General features: G+C 37.6%; 2 protein-coding genes and 1 pseudogene across 2 annotated transcripts in view; 2 read left to right on the forward strand and 1 right to left on the reverse strand.

Annotated features, from left to right (window-relative positions):
* SPPL3 (signal peptide peptidase like 3) overlaps positions 1 to 23,288 on the forward strand; it is a 135,380-nt gene that overhangs the window by 20,981 nt on the left and 91,111 nt on the right. The window lies entirely within an intron of this gene.
* LOC114219074 (thymosin beta-4-like) lies at positions 3,743 to 4,034 on the reverse strand. The gene has a single exon (XM_088019760.1). It carries the CDS (start codon positions 3,997 to 3,999, stop codon positions 3,865 to 3,867), a length of 135 nt encoding a protein of 44 aa, XP_087875886.1. The 5' UTR covers positions 4,000 to 4,034; the 3' UTR covers positions 3,743 to 3,864.
* On the forward strand, positions 12,863 to 13,232 carry LOC148162322 (cytochrome c oxidase subunit FA4 pseudogene; annotated as a pseudogene).

Here is a 23,288-nt window from a genome sequence, read left to right on the forward strand (position 1 = left end):
TTGTTGCTGTTTTAATGGAGTTATTTCCCCATTCCTTTTCTAGCTGGTTACTACTGGTGTATAGAATTAAATTCATTTTTTTTAAAGATTTTATTTATTTATTTGACAGAGACACAGCGAGAGAGGGAACACAAGCTGGGGGAGTGGGGGAGGGAGAAGCAGGCTTCCCGCAGAGCAGGGAGCCCAATGCGGGACTTGATCCCTGAAGGCAGACACTTAACGACTGAGCCACCCAGGCACCCCTAGAATTACATTGATTTTTGCAGACTTGCTTAATACCCAACAACTATAGTAGACAAATTATTCTAATGATTCTTTGCTTAAATTTTATACAGATTGAAGTAGTGATATACATATTTCAGTCATTTTCGTAATTCTCTTGTTTTATTTGGACCTTAAAAAATTACTCTGGAGTAAAAAAAAATTGGAGCAAAGAATATGTAATATATGCTATTATGAGTAACTGAATAAGGCGCCTCTTTGTCTTTTAAGTGGAAGACCACTAATGTTTAACCATCAAATTTGTGGAGTGGATTGTTTTAATCATATTAAAAAACAAGTTTTTTATTGCTTTTTATAAAAAGGAATGGGATTGGTTGAGTTTTATCAAATATGTAGTCTATTATCATGACATTTTGCTTAAATCTTTTGTATGATATCAATAGTTTTACTTATTAAAAAAACAATGCTTGCGTTCGCGGAACAAAACTTATTTAGTAGTTTTTAAAATCTTTTTTTTTTTTTTAGATTTTATTTATTTATTTGACAAAGACAGAGCGAGAGAGGGAACACAAGTAGGGGGAGTGGGAGAGGAAGAAGCAGGCCTCCCATGGAGGAGGGAGCCCGATGCAGGGCTAGATCCCAGAACCCTGGGATCATGACCTGAGCCAAAGGCAGACACTTAACAACTGAGCCACCCAGGCGCCCCAGTTTTTAAAATCTTTAATGCTTTAATTGCTTGAATTTTATTTCTGATTTCTCACATTATTATTCATAAATAAGATTGTCCTGTAGTTTTCTGTTTTAATTTTATCAGTTTTAAGACTCAAGTAATGTTTCCTCCATAGTACCTTAAGGGCAGTATACCACATTTTTGTAAGAAATTTCAAAATTTCTGTGTAAAGGTGGGTTTTGGATTTTAGTGCTCTTGTCAGGGTAAAAAAGGAGTGGTTGGGTAATTTGTTATCTTGGTCACTGTCTTCTGTTGCAGGTTTATTTACTCATGTCTTTTTGTATCAGTTTTGGCATCTAATATTTTAATAGCATATTACCTTTTGAACTTAAATTTTAAAAATTTATTAGCATATGAATATGCACGGCATCCCCTAATAATCCTGTTCACTTTTATTTTGCCCTTTGTGATTCCTTTCTTATTTCTAACTTTGAGATTTTTTTTTAAACTTTTTATTTATTTATTCATGAGAGACAGAGAGAGAGGCAGAGCGAGAAGCAGGCTCCCAAGGAGCAGGGAGCCCGATGCGGGACTCGATCCCAGGACCCTGGGATCATGACCCGAGCCCAAGACAGACGCCTAACCATCTGAGCCACCCAGGCGCAATTTTTCTTATTCCATTTAATTCTTAAAATTTCCTTCTGAGGTATAATTGCCTACAGTAAACTTCATCCATTTTATGTGTATAATTCAGTGAGTTTCTGACAAATAAATGCTATTGAGGGATCACCAGCACAGTCAAGAAAAATTTTTCCCAGCACTCCAAATAATCCTTTAAGCTTCTCTTTCATTTTTAGGCCTTGAGGAACCACTGATTTGCTGTTTGTCATTATTTGCTTTTTTTGGGAATTTCGTATAACTGGAGTCATATAGCATACAGTCCATTCTGGCTTCTTCCATTTAGAAAAATGTTTTTGAGATCACCTGTGTTGTTGGATGTATCAGAAGTTCTTTTTATTGCTGGACAATAGTCCTTTGTATAGATATATCACAATTTGTTTACCATTCACCAGTTGATGGGTACTATTTCTTGTTTTGGGGCTATTATAAATAAAACTGCTATGAATACTCAAGTATTCACAGATCATGTTGCAACTGGTAGTTTGTCTTCTCATTTCTTCTAGGTTGTATAATTTGTTGGCATAATATTTTCTTGTTCTGATAATATTCTTATTTTCTCTAACACGTCTTTTTTATTTATGTAACATCTGTTGTGATATACCTTCTTTCATTCCTGATATTGGTAATTTGTGGCTTGTCCCTTTTTCCTGATCAATCTAGCTAGAGGTTTATTAATTTTATTTATCTTTTCAAAGAATCACTTTGCTTTCTATTGCTTGTTCTGTAGTATTTTCCTTTCTGTTATATTGATGTTTTATTATTCTTTTTTTTTTTTTTAAAGATTTTATTTATTTATTTGAGAGAGAGAAAGCATGAAAGGGGGGAGGGTCAGAGGGATAAGCAGACTCCCCGCTCAGCAGGGAGCCTGATGCGGAACTCGATCCCGGGACTCCAGGATCGTGATCTGAGCCGAAGGCAGTTGCTCAACAACTGAGCCACCCAGGTGCCCTATTCTTTCCTTCTTACTTTGCCTTTTGCTTTTGTTTTTGTAGTTCCTCAAGAGGAAAGCTTAGATCATTGACTTGAAACCTTTCTTCTTTTCCAGTATAACCATTTAAAGCTATAAATTTACCCCTAAGAACTTCTTTAGCTGTGTCCCTTAAATTTTGATGTTTCATTTTCATTCAAGTCAAAGGATTTTCTAATTTATAATCTACTTGACCCGTGGCTTATATATTTAGAAGTGCATCAAAAAAAAAAAATGCATCTTTCTAGTTTGATTCTCTTATAGAGAACATGCTTTTTATTATTTCAATCCTTTTAAATTCAAGTGGTTTTTTTTTTTCCCTCCCTTCTTCCCGAGTAGTGTTTTGTTTTGTTTTTCTTAAGTGGTCCAGAATATGGTTCATGTTGGTGAATGTTTCACGACACTTGAAAACAATGTGTATATTGCTGTTACTGGGTGAAATATTATATAAATATCTTATTAGGTCAAGTTGGTTTATAGTGTTCAAATCCTTGCTGATTTTTAAAATTCTGTCAATTACTGAGAAAGGTATGTTGAAAATTCCCAACTTTATTTGCTTTGTATATTTCTCCTTTCAGTTCTTTGACTGTCACAGCTTTGTTACTAGGTATATACATATTTAGGATTGTTATGTCCTGTTAATGAATTAATCCCTCTATTATTATTAATATCCCTCCTAATATTCATTGTTCCAAAATCTTTGTTGATATTTATACCACTTCATCTTAGTGTCTGCCTTTATTTGTATTTTTCCGTCCTTTTAATCTATCTGTGTTTTTATATTTAAACAGTGTTTCTTATAAATAGCATATGGTTGGGGCTTGCTTTTTTATGCAATTTGACAACATTTGTCTTTTAATTGAAGTAGACTGTTTATATTTTCTGTAATTATATGCTTGTATTAAACATATTTTCCTTTTTTTCAGGTTTTAAAACTTTTTATTGCATATTAAAAAAATTGTGCATTCCAATAATTAAAATCATTTGAACAAAAAAAAATGGCACTCTGATTAAACTGCATTTTACAGCCTGCAGGACACCCTGGGCCAGCTTGGTTTTTACTCTCGATTTCACTGTCGTCCCACCCAGCTTCTTCCTTCACCAACATGCAAGTTCTTTTCCTTCCCTGCCAGCCAGACAGGCAGATGGGAGAGGCAGGCGCCTTTCGTTGTCAGTAGTTCTCAATTCTTTGATGTGAAAAGGGGTAGCACAGTCATTTAAACTTATCCAACCACTTTGCATCTTACAAAGTTAAACAGCTAAAAGAAGTAAAATAAGGCAATGCTTGTGGAATGTACAGTGCATATTGGCGGCGCGCACCTCATTACGATTCACCGGCTTGCTTCTCCTGTTCAATCGTTTCTTTTGAAGGCAGTGGATTTTTCTCTTGCGTTTCTGTCTTCTTCAATTTCGACTTACCGAATTTCTCAATCTCAGCCATATCGGGTTTGTCAGACATGGTTGCAGAAAAAGCGGAGCGAGGTACGTGTACAAGTGAAGTCCAATTTGCTCAGTGGCCGCCGCTGAATCATATTTTCCTTTTTTTTTAAAGTAAGCTCCATGCCCAACATGGTTCTTAAACTCAAGACCCCAAGATCAGGAGTCGCACGCTCTACTGACTGAGCCAGCCACGCATCCCCATATTTTCCTTCTTGCTGTTTGTTTTCTATTTGTTCCATGTGTTCTTTCTCCTTTCCTATTTTTCCTCTTTTTTTTTTTTAACATTTGTTGAGAATTTTTATGATTCCATTTTATCTTCTTTCTTGGTTTACTTGGTTTATGTTTTTAATATTTTTAGTGGTTGATATAGGGCTTACAGCATACATCTTTAATTTCTTCCTATGTTGAAATAATTTTATACCACTTCACCTATAACTTTATCAGATTTACAATGGTGTACTTTAATTTTTCCTGTCCCGGTTACTTTCATGGCATAAGAAGCTACCAGTAACTTTAATGCCTAAAACTATACACTGTTAATTTTATAAACCTATTCTAATCGTGAGGCATTTGAATGGGGCATATAGTAGGGACAGTCCAATGATGTGGCCTCTGCAGAAGGAGCTCAAAGCTGAGGACTGGGATTATCTGAAGATTTTGCTCACTCACATGTCAAGTGGTTGAGGCTGGCTGATGAGACCTTAGCTTAGTCTGTTGGCTAGAACTCATACACATGACCTCTTTATGTAGCCTAAATTTTCTTACAGTCTAGTAGTTGGGTTCCGAAGGCAAGTATCCTAACAAAAACCAGACAAATAGAAATTATTTTGTCTTTTATGACCTAGCCTTGATCTTGAGTCATGCACTGTTTCTCCTGCTGTATTCTCTAGGTGGAGGTAGTTAGAAAGATTTGCCCAGATTCAAGGAGAGGGAACATAGATGCCACTCCCAACACACACATTTACACTCCCCCCATCTTACTGGAGGAATATCAGTGTCACATTGGAAGCAGAACATATGGATTGAGATTTGGAAAATGCAGTCTATTAATGCTCTCCCATATCTCTGTGCCTCTATTATCAGACATTTTAATTTTTTGTATGTTGTAAACACCACAGTGTGTTATTTTGTTTTAAACATGTCCTTTATATTTACCATTTGTTTCACTATTCCTTTTTGTAGATCCAAGTTTACATCTGATATTATTCTTTTATGTGAATAACTTCCCTAATTTAACATTTGTTATAGCAAGGGTCTGCTCTTGATGAATCATCTCAGCTTTTATTGATCTAAAAAAGCCTTTGTCTTTGTGTTTAAAAACACTTCAGTATAGAATTTTATGTTGACAAAGTTTTTTTCTTCAGCACTTCAGGATTTTACATTTTTTTTCTGTCCTGTGTGATTTCTAATGAGAAGTCTGCTTTCATTTTCATCTGTGCTCTTATTTGAGTAGTGTGGCCTTTTCCCCTGGATGTTCAAAGTTTTTCTTTTTATCATTTTTTTCTTAAGCAGTTTGATGTGCTTTGGTGTTTTTTTCCTTTGTTTTTTTTCTGTGTGGGACTTGGGTTTCTTGGATCTCTTACAGTTTTCATCAAATGTATCAAATTTTCAGCCATTATTTCTTCAAGGTTTTTGTTTGTTTTTCTGCTCTCCCTTCAGTTTTCCGGACCCTAGTTGTCTGTGTTTGACCACTTGATAGTGTCCAGCAGGTTACTGAGGCTCTGTTCTCCCCCCCCCCCATCTTTGTCTCCATGGATAGTTTCTATTTGCTATGTCTTCCACTTCATTAATATTTTCTTCTGCAGTGTCTCTTCCCATTCAGTGTATTTTTTAAAGGTTTTTTTTTTTAAGAGAACACATGCGTGCGCACGCGCGCACGCGCGCACACACACACACACACACACACACACACACACACACACGAGTGGTGGGGGGTGGGGCAAAAGGAGAGAGAGAATCTTAAGCAGACTCTGTGCTGAGCATGGAGCCTGACTCAGGACTTGATCTCATGACCCTGATTCAGCCGGCCACCCAACCAACTGAGACACCCAGGTGCCCCATAGTTTTCATTTTAAAACTCTTCAAGTTCTATTGGGTCTTTTTTTTTTTTAAGATTTTATTTATTTATTTGCCAGAGAGAGCGAGAGAGCGAACACAAGCAGGGGGAGCAGCAGGCAGAGGCAGAGGGAGAAGCAGACTCCCCACTGAGCAGGAGCCCCATGTGGGACTCGATCCCAGGACCCTGGGATCATGACCTGAGCCGAAGACACATGCTTAACCAATTGAGCCAGATTTATAATATCTGTTGTAACATCTTTGTCTTTTAATTCGATAATGTCCATTTGTCTTTAATTCCATTTATGGTTCTGTTTCAAATGATTAACTTTTCTGGATGTGGATCATTTTCCTCCTTCCTTTTATGGCTGAACATTGTGAATTTTACATTTTACATTTCTGGATGGTGAATTTCACTATATTCCTTTAAAGAATGTCGGACTTTGTTGTCACATAGTTAAGTAATTTTTAGGTCAGTTTGATCCTTGTGAAGCTTTTAAGGCTTATATAGCTGGTCACAGCAGTCTTTCTCCTTAGACTGTAGCCCCACTATTGAAGTGTGATCCTTCTAGTGATGCTGAGGTTTCTCCATTTTGACTAATAGGATCACAAATGATTCCCAGCCTGTGTGAGCTCTGGGAATTGTTGGGCTGTTTGCTTTTTGGTAGTTTGTTCCCTGCTCTTAAGGAGAAGGTTTCCGGGATCAAAAGGAACCCCTTTATAGATCATCAGATTCCTACATGCATGCAACTCCTTGCTTTTCAGCACTTCCTTCCTCAAATTCTGGCTGCAAATTCTCAGCTTCCCCCAACTCTGTTGTCCCCTCAATACAGACACCTGAACCCTGTTTCAAATTTCTGTCCCTGCAGTAAAGCCTGGAAATTATTTTCAGGCAGTAAAGTTTGGTCAATCATGGAACTTACTTTCTTTGTTTCCTTTCTCTCGAGGATCACAGTCTTGTGCTGCTGTTTGCCCAATGTCTAAAAACTGCTATTTCATGTATTTTGTCAGGTTTTCTAGTTGTTTACAAGAGTAGGGCAATTCCAGTAGTAGTTACAACTTCATGTTCAGAATTGGAAGTCTTCCTGTTTAAATTGTATTAATACTTTCAATGATTTATCCATTTTGTTGGCCAACAAATTTTTTTTTAAGATTTTATTCATCTGAGAGAGAGAGAGCATGAACAGGGGGAGGATCAGAGGGAGAGGGAGAAAGAAGCAAGCTCCCCAATGAACAGGAAGCCCAACAGTGGGGCTCGATCCAACCTGAGCCAAAGGCAGATGCTTAACTGAGCCACCGAGGTATCCCTCATTGGCCAACAAATTTTTTTTTTAAGATTTTATTTATTTATTTGACAGAGACACAGCAAGAGAGGGAACACAAGCAGGGGAGTAGGAGTGGGAGAGGGAGAAGCAGGCCTCCCACGGAGCAGGGAGCCTGACACTGGGCTCAATCCGAGGACCCTGGGATCATGACCCGAGCCGAAGGCAGACGCTTAACCGACTGAGCCACCCAGGCGCCCCTGGCCAACAAATTCTATGTCAATTATACTTTCTAATTTTCCAGCTCCCCCCCCATTTAATTTTTAAAAGTGGTTTAAATATACAAATACGTAAATGTATAATAAAATATGTATTAAATATATATGTGGCATATATAATATAAATAAAAATGTACCATTTTAACCATTTGTAAGTGTACAGTTCGTGGCATTAAGTACATTCACGTTGTTGTACAACCATCACCACATCGTTCATCTCCAGAACTTTTTCATTTTCTCAGACTCAAACTCAGTACCCATTGAACACACTTAACTCTGCATTGCACCCTCTCCCCAGGCCTTGGCAACCACTGTTTTACTTTCTGACTACTCTTAAATTAGTTGGAATCATATAACATTTCTCCATAATATTTCTCCATTTGTGACTGGCTTATTTTACTTAGCATGATGTCTTCAAGATTCATCCATGTTGTAGCATGTGTCAGAATTTTCTTCCTTTTTGAGGCTGAACATTTTATTGTATGGATATATCACATTTTGCATATCCATTTGTCTGTTGATAGACGTGGGTTATTTCTGCCTTTTGGCTGTTGTGAATACTGCGATGAACATGGCTTTACAGATATCTGTTGGAATCCCTGCTTTCAGTTGTTTTGGGTATATACCTAGGTCTTACTAAGTTTTATGGACACATGCCTGAGAGAGTATTGAGACATTCAGGAACAGTTCCTGGTAGTGAGTTAGATTGCTGACCCAGTAAAATCCAGTTTTTAAATATTCCTATTTTTGGATTCTCAGCTGTCTATTTGAAATCACTATATTTGAAATTCTTTTTGTTCCAGAAGATATATATTTCCATTCTGGTATTTGAATCATGTTTGATTACATATATTTGTGATATGCTTAGATGTAGTATTTGTTTCTATTTTTATAACTACTTTTATGTTGATCAGTTAAAGTGAATTGTAACTACAAAATAATACTGTGTAGTAGCAAAAAATGCTAATTTAAGAAGTAAATAGTAGCATGCCAATGACTTAAATATCCTAGCCTAGTAACTTAGCAGAGTAGTTCTCAGCTAGAGTAGTGCCATTTGGGGCGGGGGGCATTTTTGGTTTTCACCATGCTAGAGGTTGTTGTAGGCATTTAGTGAGCAGGGGCTAAGTTTGTGAGATGTCTTACATTGTGCAGGACAATGCTGTACAGTGAATAACTGTTCTGTCTCATATGAGGTTGGAAGCTCCTGTGATGGCCTCAGGTCTAAAATATTCTACATATATACACAAGGCATTTTTCCATGATGTTAATATATACTGCAGTCAATGAATGCAATGGTGTGTACATCAAGGAGTGAGTAATGTCCTTTCATATAGAGCTTTACCAAGAGTTGTTTACCATTTTGGAAAAATGCATCACAGTATTTTGGTCACCATTTCACACACCTGATTCAGTCAGCATTTGTAGGTGTCAAGTTCATGGTCATTCATGGTATTGGTGCAGACATCTTACTAGATCATATCTTCTGGTGTAGTGATGCCCAAGTTTTTACATATTAGTGTTTTATTATGAATCAGTTTCCTTTTTTTCCTCCTTCACATTATAGTTATGGCACTGTATTGATTTTTTAAAGTTTTGTGGCTAGGTAAGTTATCAGTATAATTTCATGGTTTAATAAAGGAACTGTTAAAAAGTTTATTATAAGTAGGAGGTTTTGAGGGACGCCTGGGTGGCTCAGTTGGTTAAGCATCTGCCTTAGGCTCAGGTCATGATCCCAGGGTCCTGGGATCAAGTCCCACGTCGGGCTCCCTGCTCTGCAGGGAGTCTTCTTCTCCTTCTGTCCCTCCCCCCACTCATTCTCTCAATCTCTCTCTCTCTCGCGCGCGTGCTCTCAAATAAATAAAATCTTTAAAAACAATAAATAGGTTTTGAGTCTGGTAAGCTTGGAGCCACTGAATTGATTGAATAGCAGAGAGGACTGAGCTGCATAGTCCTTGTGGCACATACACAGTCTTTTAAGATTGCTGTAGTATTTCTGTGAAAAGTTATCACTAATAGTACATTTCAGATATGTGTGAAAATATTCTTTTATCAGTATTCTTTGGAAGATACCACTATCTCATGAATGACTGGGCAATACCATTGGTACTTTGAGAAACAGTGCTGTATATCTTGTCTTGCTTTTATATATTGACAGTTTTCTCAGTTACTGTTTTTGTTCTAAATTCTATATATAATTTTTACTTCAAGCCTCTTTTTGTCTGTTTTGTTTTAAATTTTATTTATTACAGTATAACTGACATACAACATAGTAGTTTCAGGTATACTCCAAGATGCTTTTTATTTTAGTTCAGTAGTAAACTCTACCCTTTAGTGTATCCTTTTTGAACAGTCTGTTATTGAATTTGGGTTTTAATTCATTGTGATGTGACTTTTCATAAAATCTGATCCTTTACATTTATCACTATAATTTTCTTATATATAAACTATCTGATACCGTAAGACCAACTGTAGGATGAACCTTTTCAACACTTCTAAACATTTTTGATGTGCCTTTGCAGTCCTTAATGGCAAGTGAAATCTGCAATTTATTGATGGATCACTTTGTATTGCAAATGTCATTGCCTGCTTATATATCAATTTAGCCATGTGTAGAGGTGTCTTTTCACTCACTTGCCACCTCAGTTAAGTTATTTGCACTGACAGCATTACACATGGCTGAATTTTAAGTTAAATTTAGATACAGAATTTGTTTCATATTTCTTCAAAAGGAATATGATACAAAGATAATTTTATGTGCAGGAAACAGCCTGTACCAGGACAGATGATGCAATTAAAAGAGATAGAAGTTGCTAACTCATTGGAACACATCTCAGAGTTTGAAAGATAAGGGAGTTGAATGTGACTGATTCATGACTTGTGGTGGATTATAACCCAAGTGCTAAAACATCTTTAAAAATCCTAATTTTTTTTAAAGATTTTATGTATTTATTTGACATCCCCGCCAAGCAGGGAGCCTGATGCAGGGCTCGATTCCAGGACCCTGGGATCATGACCTGAGCCGAAGGCAGACACTTAACCATCTGAGCCACCCAGGCGCCGCTAAAAATCTAATTTTTAACAAATTGCTCAGCTTCTTGCTATCTAGTTAAGAAAAAATGAAACAGTATAACCACATACAAAATTTAGAGGATTCCCAAATATTCCTGTTTGCCTCAAAATTATGTGTTCTAAAGATGTCAAAAGAGAACAGAATTGCAGTTTTTGAAAAGTGACATGTTAACCTGATATGACACACGACTGCTGATGGCCAGAAGTTCAGAAAAATTGTTAAACTTGTTAAATTTGAAGAAAGTTTCAATCCAAATTTCAGTCAGATTTTGAAGAGGAAAGTGGTATGTAATTGTTTTGAGAAATGTGTTGCCGTGATTTCACAGTGGATGGCATCTTAGAATGGAAGAAATGAGTTATTTCTCCCTTTTAAATCTTTCCTCTTTTCAAACATGGCTTTTTCAAGATAGATCATGCCTTACCATTTCAGTTTATTCAGAAACTGACTTTATATATCAACCTTTTATTTATCTAAAAAAGATATTTATTTATTTACTTATTTTAGCTGGGGGAGTGCTCTTCAGCGGGAAGGGGCAAAGGGGTAGGAAGTGGAGAGGGAGAAAAAATCTGAAGCACACTCCACACTGAGCTCAGAGCCCGATTTGGGTTCAATCCCATGACCTCGAGATCCTGACCTGAGCTGAAATCACGAGTCTGACGCTCAACCGAGTCATCCAGGTGCCCTACGTATCAGCCTTTTAATAGTGACATTTGTAATGAACTTCACGCTTTTCAAAGAATAAAATGTATAAATTATGTGATGATAGACATGATCTAAATTCCTCAATTACAGTGTTTCCTCTAGAGGTTATGTTTCCTACCCTCACAGGATTCCTAGGCTTCTTCCTTGAAGTCTCTGATCTACTAAGTCTATGTAGAGCCCAGGAGTCTAGATTTGTAGGCACCCTAGGTGATTCTTCAGGATAGCTTGGGAAGCTCTAGAGCCTGGGCTCATTCCTGGGCATGCTTCCTAATTTTGACTGCTATACAAAATTTCTTTGCTACAATTTAGGATACATCTGTTCTAGTTATAGTGATATTTCAAAGATGGCTAATATCTTGCAAGTACTTCCTTTGTGTCAGGCCCCATGCCAAACACTGAATGGGTTGAATCCTCACAACTCTTGAGGTATAGGTACTGTTATTCTCATTTTGCAAATAAGGATAAATAATTTGTATAAGGTCTTTAGCTAGTAAGTGGTAGATTCAGGATTGGAACCCAGGCAAACAGACTTAAAGCCAGTGCTCTTAACCACACTCTACTGGCTGTTGCAAATCAAATGCTAAGCTAAGCCGGTCGTGCAGTACATCGTAGAGTAGTGTACAATTCACTATGTGTATGAGGTGAGAGACAGAAGGTTGAAAGCCCAGCAGAGTGTTGTCTCCTAAATATGTGAGAGAGTCAGAGCAGAAAATAGTAACCAATCCTGAAGGACCACAAAGGGATCAGTTAGATAACTGTTAATGATTCTGTAGATTAGCAGTTTTCAACATGTGGTCCCTATACTCCTGGAAACCCTGAAACCCTTTAATGGGGTCCTCAAGGTCAAACTATTTTCATAACATTACTGAGAAATTGTGACTTTTTCTGTGTGCTAACAATTTGTACCGCTGGTACAGCCGCACTGGTAGATAAAGTGTTGGTGCCTAAGCACGAAACAGCACATTGACACCAGATTGTCTAGTAGCCATTGTACTCTTCACTGCCATATACTCTACAGTTAAAAAAAAAAGTCAGTTTCTTTAAAGAATGCTCTTGTTGAAGTAAAAAATAGAGTAAAAGAGTACACGTCCTTTGATTAGTTTATATAATGTGATGAGGAGTACAGAGATGGCACTTCTGCATATTTAAGTACCGTGGTGGTTTTAAGAAAAAGCGCTTGGAGGAGTAGAGTTGCATGCTGACCTAGCAGATTTCTTCATAGAACACTTTTTATCTATCTATCCGTCTATTTACTTGAGAGAGAGAGAAGGAAGAGTGTGCACATGCGTGGGGGAGGGGCAGATAGGGAGGAAGAGGGACAGACTCTGGCTGAGTGTGGAGCTGATGTGGCCAGTCCCACAACCCTGAGTTCGTGACATGAGCCGAAATCGAGTCAGCTGCCTAACCAACTGAGCCACCCATTTTTACTTGAAAGATTAATTGAAAGAAAAATTACAGTTATTCTGATTTGGGTAATGAGCAGACATCTCAAAAATGAAAGAACTGAGAAGTAGGAGGTTCTGTGTGACTTTGGATGTCCATTCATCCTTATCGTAGGGACTACTTAGTGCCAGACCTTGCAGATTTGATCTTTTCTCCATCTGGACCTGAGGCCTCTGCTGCAGCCATGTTATGGCAGATCCACGGGCATCTGAGCTTGATCCCCCTCTTCTGTCAGTGGGATAGGAAGAATAACCCAGAACCCTGGAACAAACTGGATGTCAGTGATCAATACAAGTTCTACTCAGTGAATGTAGATTATAGCAAACTGAAGAAAGGAGGTTCAGACTTCTAAATGAAATGTTTCACTATAATGCTGCTTTGAATGGAGGTCTTCCAGAAGCCATCTGTACAGTTTTCCACTTATCTAGGAAATATTTCCCCTCTAAACGCACGAAATCATGTTGGTGTATTGTATTGGGGTTTACACGAATTAAGAATATTTGAAACTTGGGGAAAAAATGAAAGAACTGAGGGGGGTGCCTGGGTGGCTCAGTTGGTTAAGCGTCCGACTCCTGATTTTGGCTCAGGTCATGATCACAGAGTCTTGAGATCAAGCCCCGTGTTGGGCTCTGCGCTGAGTGAGAGTCTGCTTCAGATTCTCTCTCCCTCTGCCCCTCCTGCACACTTGCACGCATGCATGCGCATGCACTCTCTCTAAAATAAATAAAATCTTAAAAAAAAAAAGAACTGATAGTATTTGTTGCCAGTGGTAAAATTTGAGCTTCCCAGTATTTAAAGGCTTCTCTGAAGAGATCAGTGGTAATGTTAAGAAATACGAATTTTTGATATTGAATAAGGAAGTGTATCAATGTTTTGAAGAGCTATATAACTCAGTGAAATAATACTTGCTGAATAAAATCCAAAGTACAAGGTAGACCAATGGATTTTAATGTAACATTGATGTGGTTTCAGATTCCATATTGTATGTAACCTTTAAGAAACTACCATCTCTTGAGTTTTGTTGCAGTATTGAAGAATAATATCCACAATTTACTGAAAGGCTATTTACAAACTCCCTTTTTAAACTACAGATTTGTGTGAGGCTATATTTTCTTTATATATTTCAACCAAAGCAAAGTATTGCAACAGATTAAATGCTGAAGTAGATACGAGGATGCAACTGACTTCTGTTAAACCAGACATTGAAGATATTTGCAAAAATGTAAAACAGTGCCACTATTCTTTTTTTTAAAGAAAACTTATGTTTTTTTTTTTTTAAGATTTATTTATTTGGGAGAGCGAGAATGGGAGAGAGTACATGAGAGGGGAGAGGGTCAGAGGGAGAAGCAGGCTCCTCGCCAAGCAGGGAGCCTGATGCGGGACTCGATCCCGGGACTCCGGGATCATGACCTGAGCCGAAGGCAGTCGCTTAACCAACTGAGCCACCCAGGTGCCCCTAAGAAAACTTCGATTAAAAATTGATTTATTTGCATATAATGGGTTTACTGTTTTAAAATAAATATTTTTAATGTTCTCAGTTCTAATTCTAATATGATATATATCGGTAGATATAACGTACATAAACAAAAGCCTTTGGGTCCCCAGTGGGAGTCCTGAAATCAAAAAGTTTGCAAACAGCTTCTGTAGACAGTGTGGGTATTATTTTACAGTATAGTATTGTAATTATTGTTGACTTGTTTATTGTTTTAAAGTCTTAATCACTTAAATGTGTTGCCCAAAATTCTAGAATTGAAACCATGTGGAAAACATGAAAGTGTTGAGAACCATTACCCAAAGCCATATTCTTAATCCTTTGACAGTTGTCTTTTGCCCCTCTCTTATAGGCTTCCTTATCTTCTTTTTAGTATCTCAAAGCTTTTAGGTATCAGGGATCCAGAGCATAATTTGAAAGGTTCTTTCTGCTTTTTCCTCTTTCCCTACCACATCTGTTATCCTTATTGCTCTTGTAATATAGTTATTGGCTGGCCCTCAGTTTGAGAGATTGTTCTCAAGAGATATTACAGATATCTTTAAAGTTTTATGGTTTTATTTCAGATGGTTGGTTGGAAGTCTGAATGCTGATGGGACTTTGTTCTTTATATATATTGAGGAAAACTTGGTCTGGTAAGAAAGCCTGAATAATAGGGTTTAGGAAATCTGGAGTGTGGTCTTGAATCCACTTTTAACCAGTTATGAAATTTTTTGTTCCCTTGGTTTCATCGTCTGTGAAAGGCAGATACTAATCACCCTCCCCCTTATGTCTTATTCAGCAAATAGTTGACTTTTTTACATGTGCTTGGTAGAAGAGACACAAGAATCAGGCATGGATCCTGCTGTCAAGTAACTTAGGGTCTAGTAGGAAAAGTAATGTCATTTTTACCTTGCACTTTGGTTATTTATAGATGTATCTTATTTTAATCATTAGAATATAACTTTTTTGAAGGCAAACCTATTTTTACACCCTCAATAAGGGATACCACCAGCAGAGCTTTGTACCTATTAGGTACAGGAACTATTTCATAACACAAATAATAAGGGACAGGACTAACCTATTGGGAAATTGGATTGTTTATTATATGTTATGATTTTAAGGATGTGATTTTTTTTTTTTAAGCTACTAGAGATTTGATTGTGTAAAAGGAGACTGTGTCCCCTCCCCTGCCAGATAAACCAGGATTCAGTCCTTTGCTCTGATGCATATAAATGAAAGCATCTTACTTAGGTAGTATCACCACAAGACTCTGTTTACTAGTTTACTGTAATAAAGCAGGGATCCATTACAGCCTGGTTAACTAAAAATGTGGCTGCTGGCATAGCTAAATGAAATCTAGATTACATTGATAACAATCTCTTCAGGATTGGATTCCAAAATTCTTATTTTCCCCTTCCTGTCATTGGCAAAACCCTTTGCTTTTGTCCTTTTGGAGGTTTTGTCCTTTTGGAGAATTTTATACTTTGTCTCCTTCCTTATTCTATTTTTCTTGGATGTTATATAGTACAGGAATCAGTGAATATGGCCTGAAGGCCAAATCTGACCCATCAACCTATGTGTAAACAAAGTTTTATTGTAACACAGCCATGCCCCTTTGTTTACATATCATCTATGGCTGCTTTCATGCTGTAATGGCAAAGGTTAATAGTTAGAGCAGAGACCCTATGGTTAGCAGTCTAAAGTATTTACTATCTAGCCCTTTTAAGAAAATATTTGTTGGCTTCTGCTTCTCACACTATTTCTGGTGAAGTGCCAGTTTTTCATCCTTCCCTGCCTCCAGTTTGTCATGAGCAGATTTTTTGGTAAAATACACTAAAATAAATTACCAGAAAAAAAAGTAATAAAAGCTTATAAAATGCATGCCCCCAAATTTCATTATTACAGGCAACAGACATAAAATTACCAAATTGCTGTAAAGGTTTCAAAATCATTTATTCTGTTTTTGTACTTTACTTGAAGTGGGTCAGTTACCAATAGTTTGTGAACCAACACCAGTGCTGAATCACATTTTGAATAGCCCTGTTCTAGGGACACCTGGGTGGCTCAGTCCATTGTGTCTGCCTTTGGCTCAGGTCATGATCCCAGGATCCTGGGATGGAGCCCCACATCAAGCTCCATGCTCAGTGGGGACCCTGCTTCTCCCTCTGCTCCCTGCTCCCCCTGCTTGTGCTCTCTCTCTGACAAATAATAAAATCTTAAAAAAAAAAAAAAGAATAGCCCTGTTCTAGTAGTCAATCTATTATTTAAAAACTTTTGTATTTATATAATTTATTTAATTTGTTTAATAATTATAAAAATATTTGTGTAACTTATTTGGCATATATGCCAAAGTATGCTGAAGATATATCTGGAAAGTGATGTGTCTTCCACGAGTGAGCCAAGTCTTTCCTGGATAATTTTATGTGTTCTTTATCAACTTGAAGACCCTGTTTAGTGACCGAGTAGACTTTTTGTTTTTAAGATTTTATTCATTCATCTGACAGAGAGAGCACAAGCAGGCAGGGCAGCAGGCAGAGGGAGAGGGAGAAGCAGGCTCCCCGCAGAGCAAGGAGCTTGATGCGGGACTTGATCCCAAGACCCTGGGATCATGAACTGAGCTGAAGGCAGACACTTAACTGACTGAGCCACCCAGGCATCCCAAATTGGTGATTTCTATAGGACTTTTGTTTCAGGTACTTTTTTGGGGGGTCAAAATAAACTATATATACACAGACACACTACTATATATGGTGTGTGTGTGTGTGTGTGTATATATATATATAAAATCACAATTTTAACTTCAGTTATTGCTTGAAAACATTTAGATTCAGTAATCTTTACCTTATTTAGGAAGAGATGTTAGCACTTACTTTTATATTTTGCTTATAATAAGCACACTATAAGTTTTCTTTATAGATAAAATCTCCCTATTAGAAATTATTCTTACTGTGCCTCCTAGAAACATGAGACAAAATAAAAAGTGAAAGCATAACTTATTTATTTTAAGGACCCTAAATAGAGTGACTAAGTAAAGGAAACACTAATAGATTATGAAAAGAAATTGATTCATAAAAAGTTAAACAATATACTGTATGACCCTACAGTTTCACTCCTACTAGTTTGGCTGCCTATAAATTCTCGGCTCACATTTAGTTTTCTCTGTTGTCTTCCATATTGTGTTGCTGTCAAAGACTAAGATATTCTGATAGTTTTTACAAGTGATTTGGTCTTTTTGCCTGGATGCCAGAATTTTTGCTGTTTTCAAAATCTAGTCATTGTACTAGAGTGTCTTAGAATTGGTCATTAGGGCTTGATAGATTCGATAGATAGTTTCAGTTTTTTATTTCATGAAATTTTTCTTAAATTATGGTTTAATATTTTTTTATATTCCATTGCTTTGCTTTTGTTTTTTTGGCCATTATGTCATTATGATGTCATTTTCTTAAATATTTATTTATTTATTTTCTAAAGATTTTATTTAATTGACACACAGAGGGAACACAAGCAGGGGGAGTGGGAGAGGGAGAAGCAGGCTCCCCGCCGAACAGGGAGTCCAATGCAGAGCTCGATCCCAGGACCCTGGGATCATGACCTGAGCCCAAGGCAGACGCTTAACGACTGAGCCACCCAGGCACCCCAGTTTTCTTAAAATTTTAAAGCTGATTTTGGAATACTATGTTATAATTTTCATCTCTTGTAAAGGCATGTTTTTCTAGTATGCTTTCATTGTCTTTAAGGATGATATCTGCCTCCCTCTCTTTTTTTTTCTTGTAGTGATTTTGAGATAATAACCCCAGTGCTTTCCCTTGCTCATTTGTAAGTGAAATTAATTTCCTGAACTATTAGAAAAAAATAGAGAGTCATGAAAACTTTTCTAGCTTCATGGTTCTAGCTCCCTTTTCTGAATTTTCTGGTGGGGGGAGCAGAGGGAAGCTTGTACTGTCACACTTCTGGCCCTTACTCCTCCCAGTTGTTTATCTGGGCCGCATTCTTCCTTTTCCTCTCTTGTCTCTTTTATGCTTAACTTGGATTCTGTTCCCAGTAGTTTCTCCACAGTACAAGGCTTTGCCCTGAAAGTGAGCTTTAGATGGGCTAGCTTTGAGTTTGTAGGGCCAGAGTACTCTGTCCCCTTCAGACCTCCGCAGTCTCCTTGAAACTCACCCATGAGTTGGAATGTGTAAAACTCCTTTCATTTTCAACTGCAGTTCTCGATTGGCAGGCTGCACTTTCCGTACAGTGTCTGTCATCTCTTTTGGGGTTCTCCTAATTTCACGTTCTTCAAATATCCTGTTGCTTCCCTCTGCGGCTTCTCACATGAATGGCAATTGCACATGGGTCTTTAGCAGTCAGTAGTTGGCCCCTGCCTGCTTGTATATTGGGTTTCATAACAGACCTTATTTCTTAGTTTTGTTGTAAATGCAGATTTTCAGTTTTGCTAATCAGATTGCTCAGTTTGTTTTTATGGGAGAATTCAGGAGGAGTCAAAAACAACTATGCCCTTGCTGCTGCCATCACTCTAGAATCCTGTCCTGTAATTATTTTTTTTAAATATTTTTTTGAGCGGAAAAGTGATGAAAATTGAAAATGATAGTATTTTGTTTTTGCTTTTTATTTCAGATGTGCATGTAGTTTAACACAATATAGTGGGAAAAAGGTCTGGTGTGATAAACTATCTTGATTCATTAGGAGTACCAAATAGGTTTAAATTATTTCACTTTGGAAACATTTAATCTGTTTATATGATTAGCAAAATTCATGTGTAACTGGACTATTCTTTGGTTTGAGAACAATTAGGTAACTTAAGTAATATGTATTTTGTAATTCATATAAAGTGATAGAGAGGGAGATACATGGAGGAGAAATTAAGCTAGAAAAATGTTCTGTTTGTACCAATACCTTAATAATGGCAACCTTAAATTAGTCATTGGATGGTAATGTACAGGTGGTTAGTTTACTGTTAACCATATTTATTTATGTTTCTTCATAGTCTGGCCTTAATACATGCTAACAAAATGAATTTTAGCAAAGTATTTATGCCCCATTATTTAGGATATAATTGTTTTGAGGTACAAATATGGAATTGACATCAACATCTGATCATTAAATAGATAGGTTTGTTTCACTGCTCTACCAAGAAAGACAGTTTACTTCATCCACTTTTACATTCTTTTATGAATTGCTATATCTTCAGCTATAATTAACAATAATCCTGACTTGACAATTAGAACTTGTTGAATTCATACTGTCAGGAATTTTTATCTGTTGTGCTCGTTGCAGTATCTCTAGTCAGTGCTTAGGAAATATCTGAATAAATGAAAATATCTAAAATATCTGAGTAAACAGATGAAAATATTATCTCCATAATAGTGGTTGGGCAGCTCAGTGATAGTATCAGGGGCCCATATTCTTTCCATTCTTCTGCTCTGCTCTCTTCAGTGTATCTGCCTCATCTGTAGGCTTGCTGCTCTACTGTTTGCAAGATGGCTGCAACATTTCCTAGACATCACTTCCTTGAGACCACATCTAGAGGCAAAAAAGGAACCTTTTCTTCCGTGTGTGTGTGTGTGTGTGTGTGTGTGTGGTGTTTGACTTTTTGCTTTGTTTTGTTTTAGATCAGGGAAGACCTTTTCCTCCTATCTCATTGGCCAGAATTGTATCATAAGCCTAAACCAGATTACTGTCAAGGGAACTGGAATCTCCAGAATTTGCTTAGATCTGTGCTGTCCAATAAAGTAGCCTCTAGCCATATGTGGCTATTTAAATTTAAATTCATTAAAATTAAATAAAATTATAGATTCAGTTTTTCAGTGGCACTCACCACATTTCACTTATTGGACAGTGCAGATATAGAATGTTTCGTCATCACAGAAAGTTCTGTTGGACAGCGCTGGCTTCCATTAAGGTGATTTATCCTCTGGGCCTTCTGGAATTACATTCACTCTTAAGACTGGAGTTCTCTCTGTGGCCTTCCAGGGACATCTGCATGATGAATAGGTGCAGAATCTGACAGCAGTTCCACCCTGGTGTGGCTCTTGGGCTACAGGTACATCTCCACTCTCTTTGCAGGGTGACGAATTTCCCCCGTTTATGAAAAAGAGTAAGATTTTTCTGCCTGAAAGAGGACCTCACACATTTCTGAAGCGAGTGTTGTTTTACTTGAGACCAGTAACTTAAGCTTTGGAGTCAAAATGCTAAGTGGCAGAGAGCTATGATTTACTTGACAAAAACTGGTTTATATACATTTGTCAATTTCTAATTGAGTAGTTGAAAAATGATACTGTGTTATTTCTGTTCATTTATTGTGCTACACAGAAGCTCTTATACCAGGGAGTCTACTTCACAAATTATTAGAACTGTGACTGTGGAGGTGGGTTGCACTGTTCTAGTGCTTTACATCACCTGTTATTTTTTTACTCTACTGCTTTTCTGGGTGACAGAAAAAGGATATAACTATTGATAGTCGTCTTTACTTCCCTAGTCATTCTTGGCCTTTCTGGGGTCTTGTGATCATTCCATATAAAGAGAAGAAATGGTGGCTTGGAAGAATACTGATTTCCCTATCCTCTTTCCTCCATACTAGAGATAGGGTCAAACAAGCTTTTTCCTTTCTTTCTTTCTTTCTTTCCCTGCCCTTGTGGAGTGTCATCACCAGTTACATGTACTGAAAATCCTGACTTGGTGTTAGGTCCACATAAGTAGCATAAATATCATAAATATAAGAATATATAAATATAAGAATTTATAAATATAAGAATGTTCTCATTTTTGTACTGTTTCTCTCGGTGAGCCAGATTGTACCAAAGACACATGCTTTGTTTTGGAAACACTTGACAGTGGCTGTTATTTAAAAGGAATTGGGGAGTGAAAAGAAGGGGCACATGCACCCCAATGTTCATAGCAGCAATGTCCACAATAGCCAAACTGTGGAAGGAGCCGAGATGCCCTTCAGCAGATGAATGAAAAGATGTGGTTCATATATACCATGGAATATTACTCAGCCATCAGAAAGGATGAATACCCACCATTTGCATCAACATGGATGGAACTGGAAGGTGTTAATGCTAAGTGAAATAAGTCAAGCAGAGAAAGACAATTATCATATGGTTTCACTCATACGTGGAACATAAGGAGTAGTGTGGAGGACCACAGGGGAAGGGAGGGAAAACTGATGGGAAGAAATCAGAGAGGGAGACAAACTCTAAAGACTCTGGACTCCGGGAAACAAACTGAGGGTTGCAGAAGGGAGCGGGGTGGGGATTGGGGTAGCAGGGTGATGGGTATTAAGGAGGGTACGTGTGGTGATGGGCACTGGGTGTTACACGCAACTAATGAATTATGGAACGTTACATCAAAAACTAATGATGTATTATATGTTGGCTAATTGAACATAATAAAAAAATTAAAAAGAATGGGGGGGCACCTAGGTGGCTCATTCAGTTAAGCATCTGCCTTTGGCTCAGGTTGTGATCTGCAGGGTCCTGGGATCCAGCCCTGTGTCATGCTCCCTGCTCAGCAGGGAGCCTGCTTCTCCCTCTCCCTCTGCTCTTCCCCCCACTTTTTTTAGAATTTTATTTAAATTCAATTAATTAACATATAGTGTGCTATTAGTTTTCAGAGGTAGAGTTCAGGCATTCATCAGTTGCATATAACACGCAGTGCTCATTACATCACTTGCCTTCCTTAATGCCCATCACCCAGTTAACCCTACCCCCCTTCCCTCCAGCAACCTCAGACTCTGTGGCTAAGAGTCTCTTATGGTTTGTCCCCCTCTCTGATTTCCTCTTATTCTATTTTTCCCTCCCTTCCCCTGTGATCCTCTGTTTTGTTTTTTAAATTCCACATGAGTGAAATCATGTGATAATTGTCTTTCTCTGATTGACTTATTTCACTTAGCATAATACCCACTAGTTCCGTCCATGTCATTGCAAATGGTAAGGTTTTGTTTTGTTTTGTTATGTTTGATGGCTGGGTAATATTCCGTTGTATATATATATATATATATACACACCCCATCTTCTTTATCCATTCATCTTTCGATGGACATCTGGGCTTTTTCCATAGTTTGGCTGTTGTGGACATTGCTTCTGTAAACATTGGGGTGCAGGTGCCCCTTCAGATCACTGTATCCTTTGGGTAAATAGTAGTGCAGTTGCTGGCTCATAGGGTAGCTCTATTTTTAACTTTCTGAGGAGCATCTGTACTGTTTTCCAGAGTGGCTATACCAGCTTACATTCCCACCAACAGTGTAGGAGGGTTCCCCTTTCTCCAGGTCCTCACCAACATTTGTTGTTTCCCGACTTGTTAATTTTAGCTGTTCTGACTGGTGTGAGGTAGTATCTCATTGTGGTTTTGATTTGTATTTCCCTGATGCCAAGTGATGTTGAACATCTTTTCATGTGGCTGTTGGCCATTTGTATGTCTTTGCAGAAATGTCTGTTCATGTCTCCTGCCCATTTCTTAACTGGATTATTTGGTTTTTGGGTGTTGAGTTTGCTAAGTTCTTTATAGATTTTGGATATTGGTCCTTTATCTGAGATGTCATTTGCAATTATCTTCTCCCATTTTGTCGGTTGTCTTTTGGTTTTATCGACTATTTCCTTTGCTCTGCAAAAGCTTTTTATCTTGATGAAGTCCCAGTAGTTCATATTTGCTTTTGTTTCCCTTGCCTTTGAAGACATGTCTAGGAAAAAGTTGCTGCAGCTGAGGTCAAAGAGGTTGCTGCCTCTAGGATTTTGATTGATTCCTATCTCACATTTAGGTCTTTCGTCCATTTTGAGTTTATTTTTGTGTATGGTGTAGGAAAATGGTCCAGTTTCATTCTTCTGCATGTGGTTGTCCAGTTTCGCCAGCACCATTTGTTGAAGAGACTTTTTTCCATTGAATAGTCTTTCCTGCTTTGTCAAAGATTAGTTGACCATAGAGTTGTGGGTCCATTTCTGGGTTCTCTGTTCTTTTCCATTGATCTATGTGTCTGTTTTTGTGCCAGTACCATACTGTCTTGATGATTATAGCTTTGTAAACAGAGCT

This window comes from Eumetopias jubatus, unplaced genomic scaffold (genome assembly GCF_037043125.1).
Source record: "Eumetopias jubatus isolate StellerSeaLion01/CBP00866 unplaced genomic scaffold, mEumJub1_p1.0 scaffold_16, whole genome shotgun sequence".
NCBI classification, from domain to species: Eukaryota; Metazoa; Chordata; class Mammalia; order Carnivora; family Otariidae; genus Eumetopias; species Eumetopias jubatus.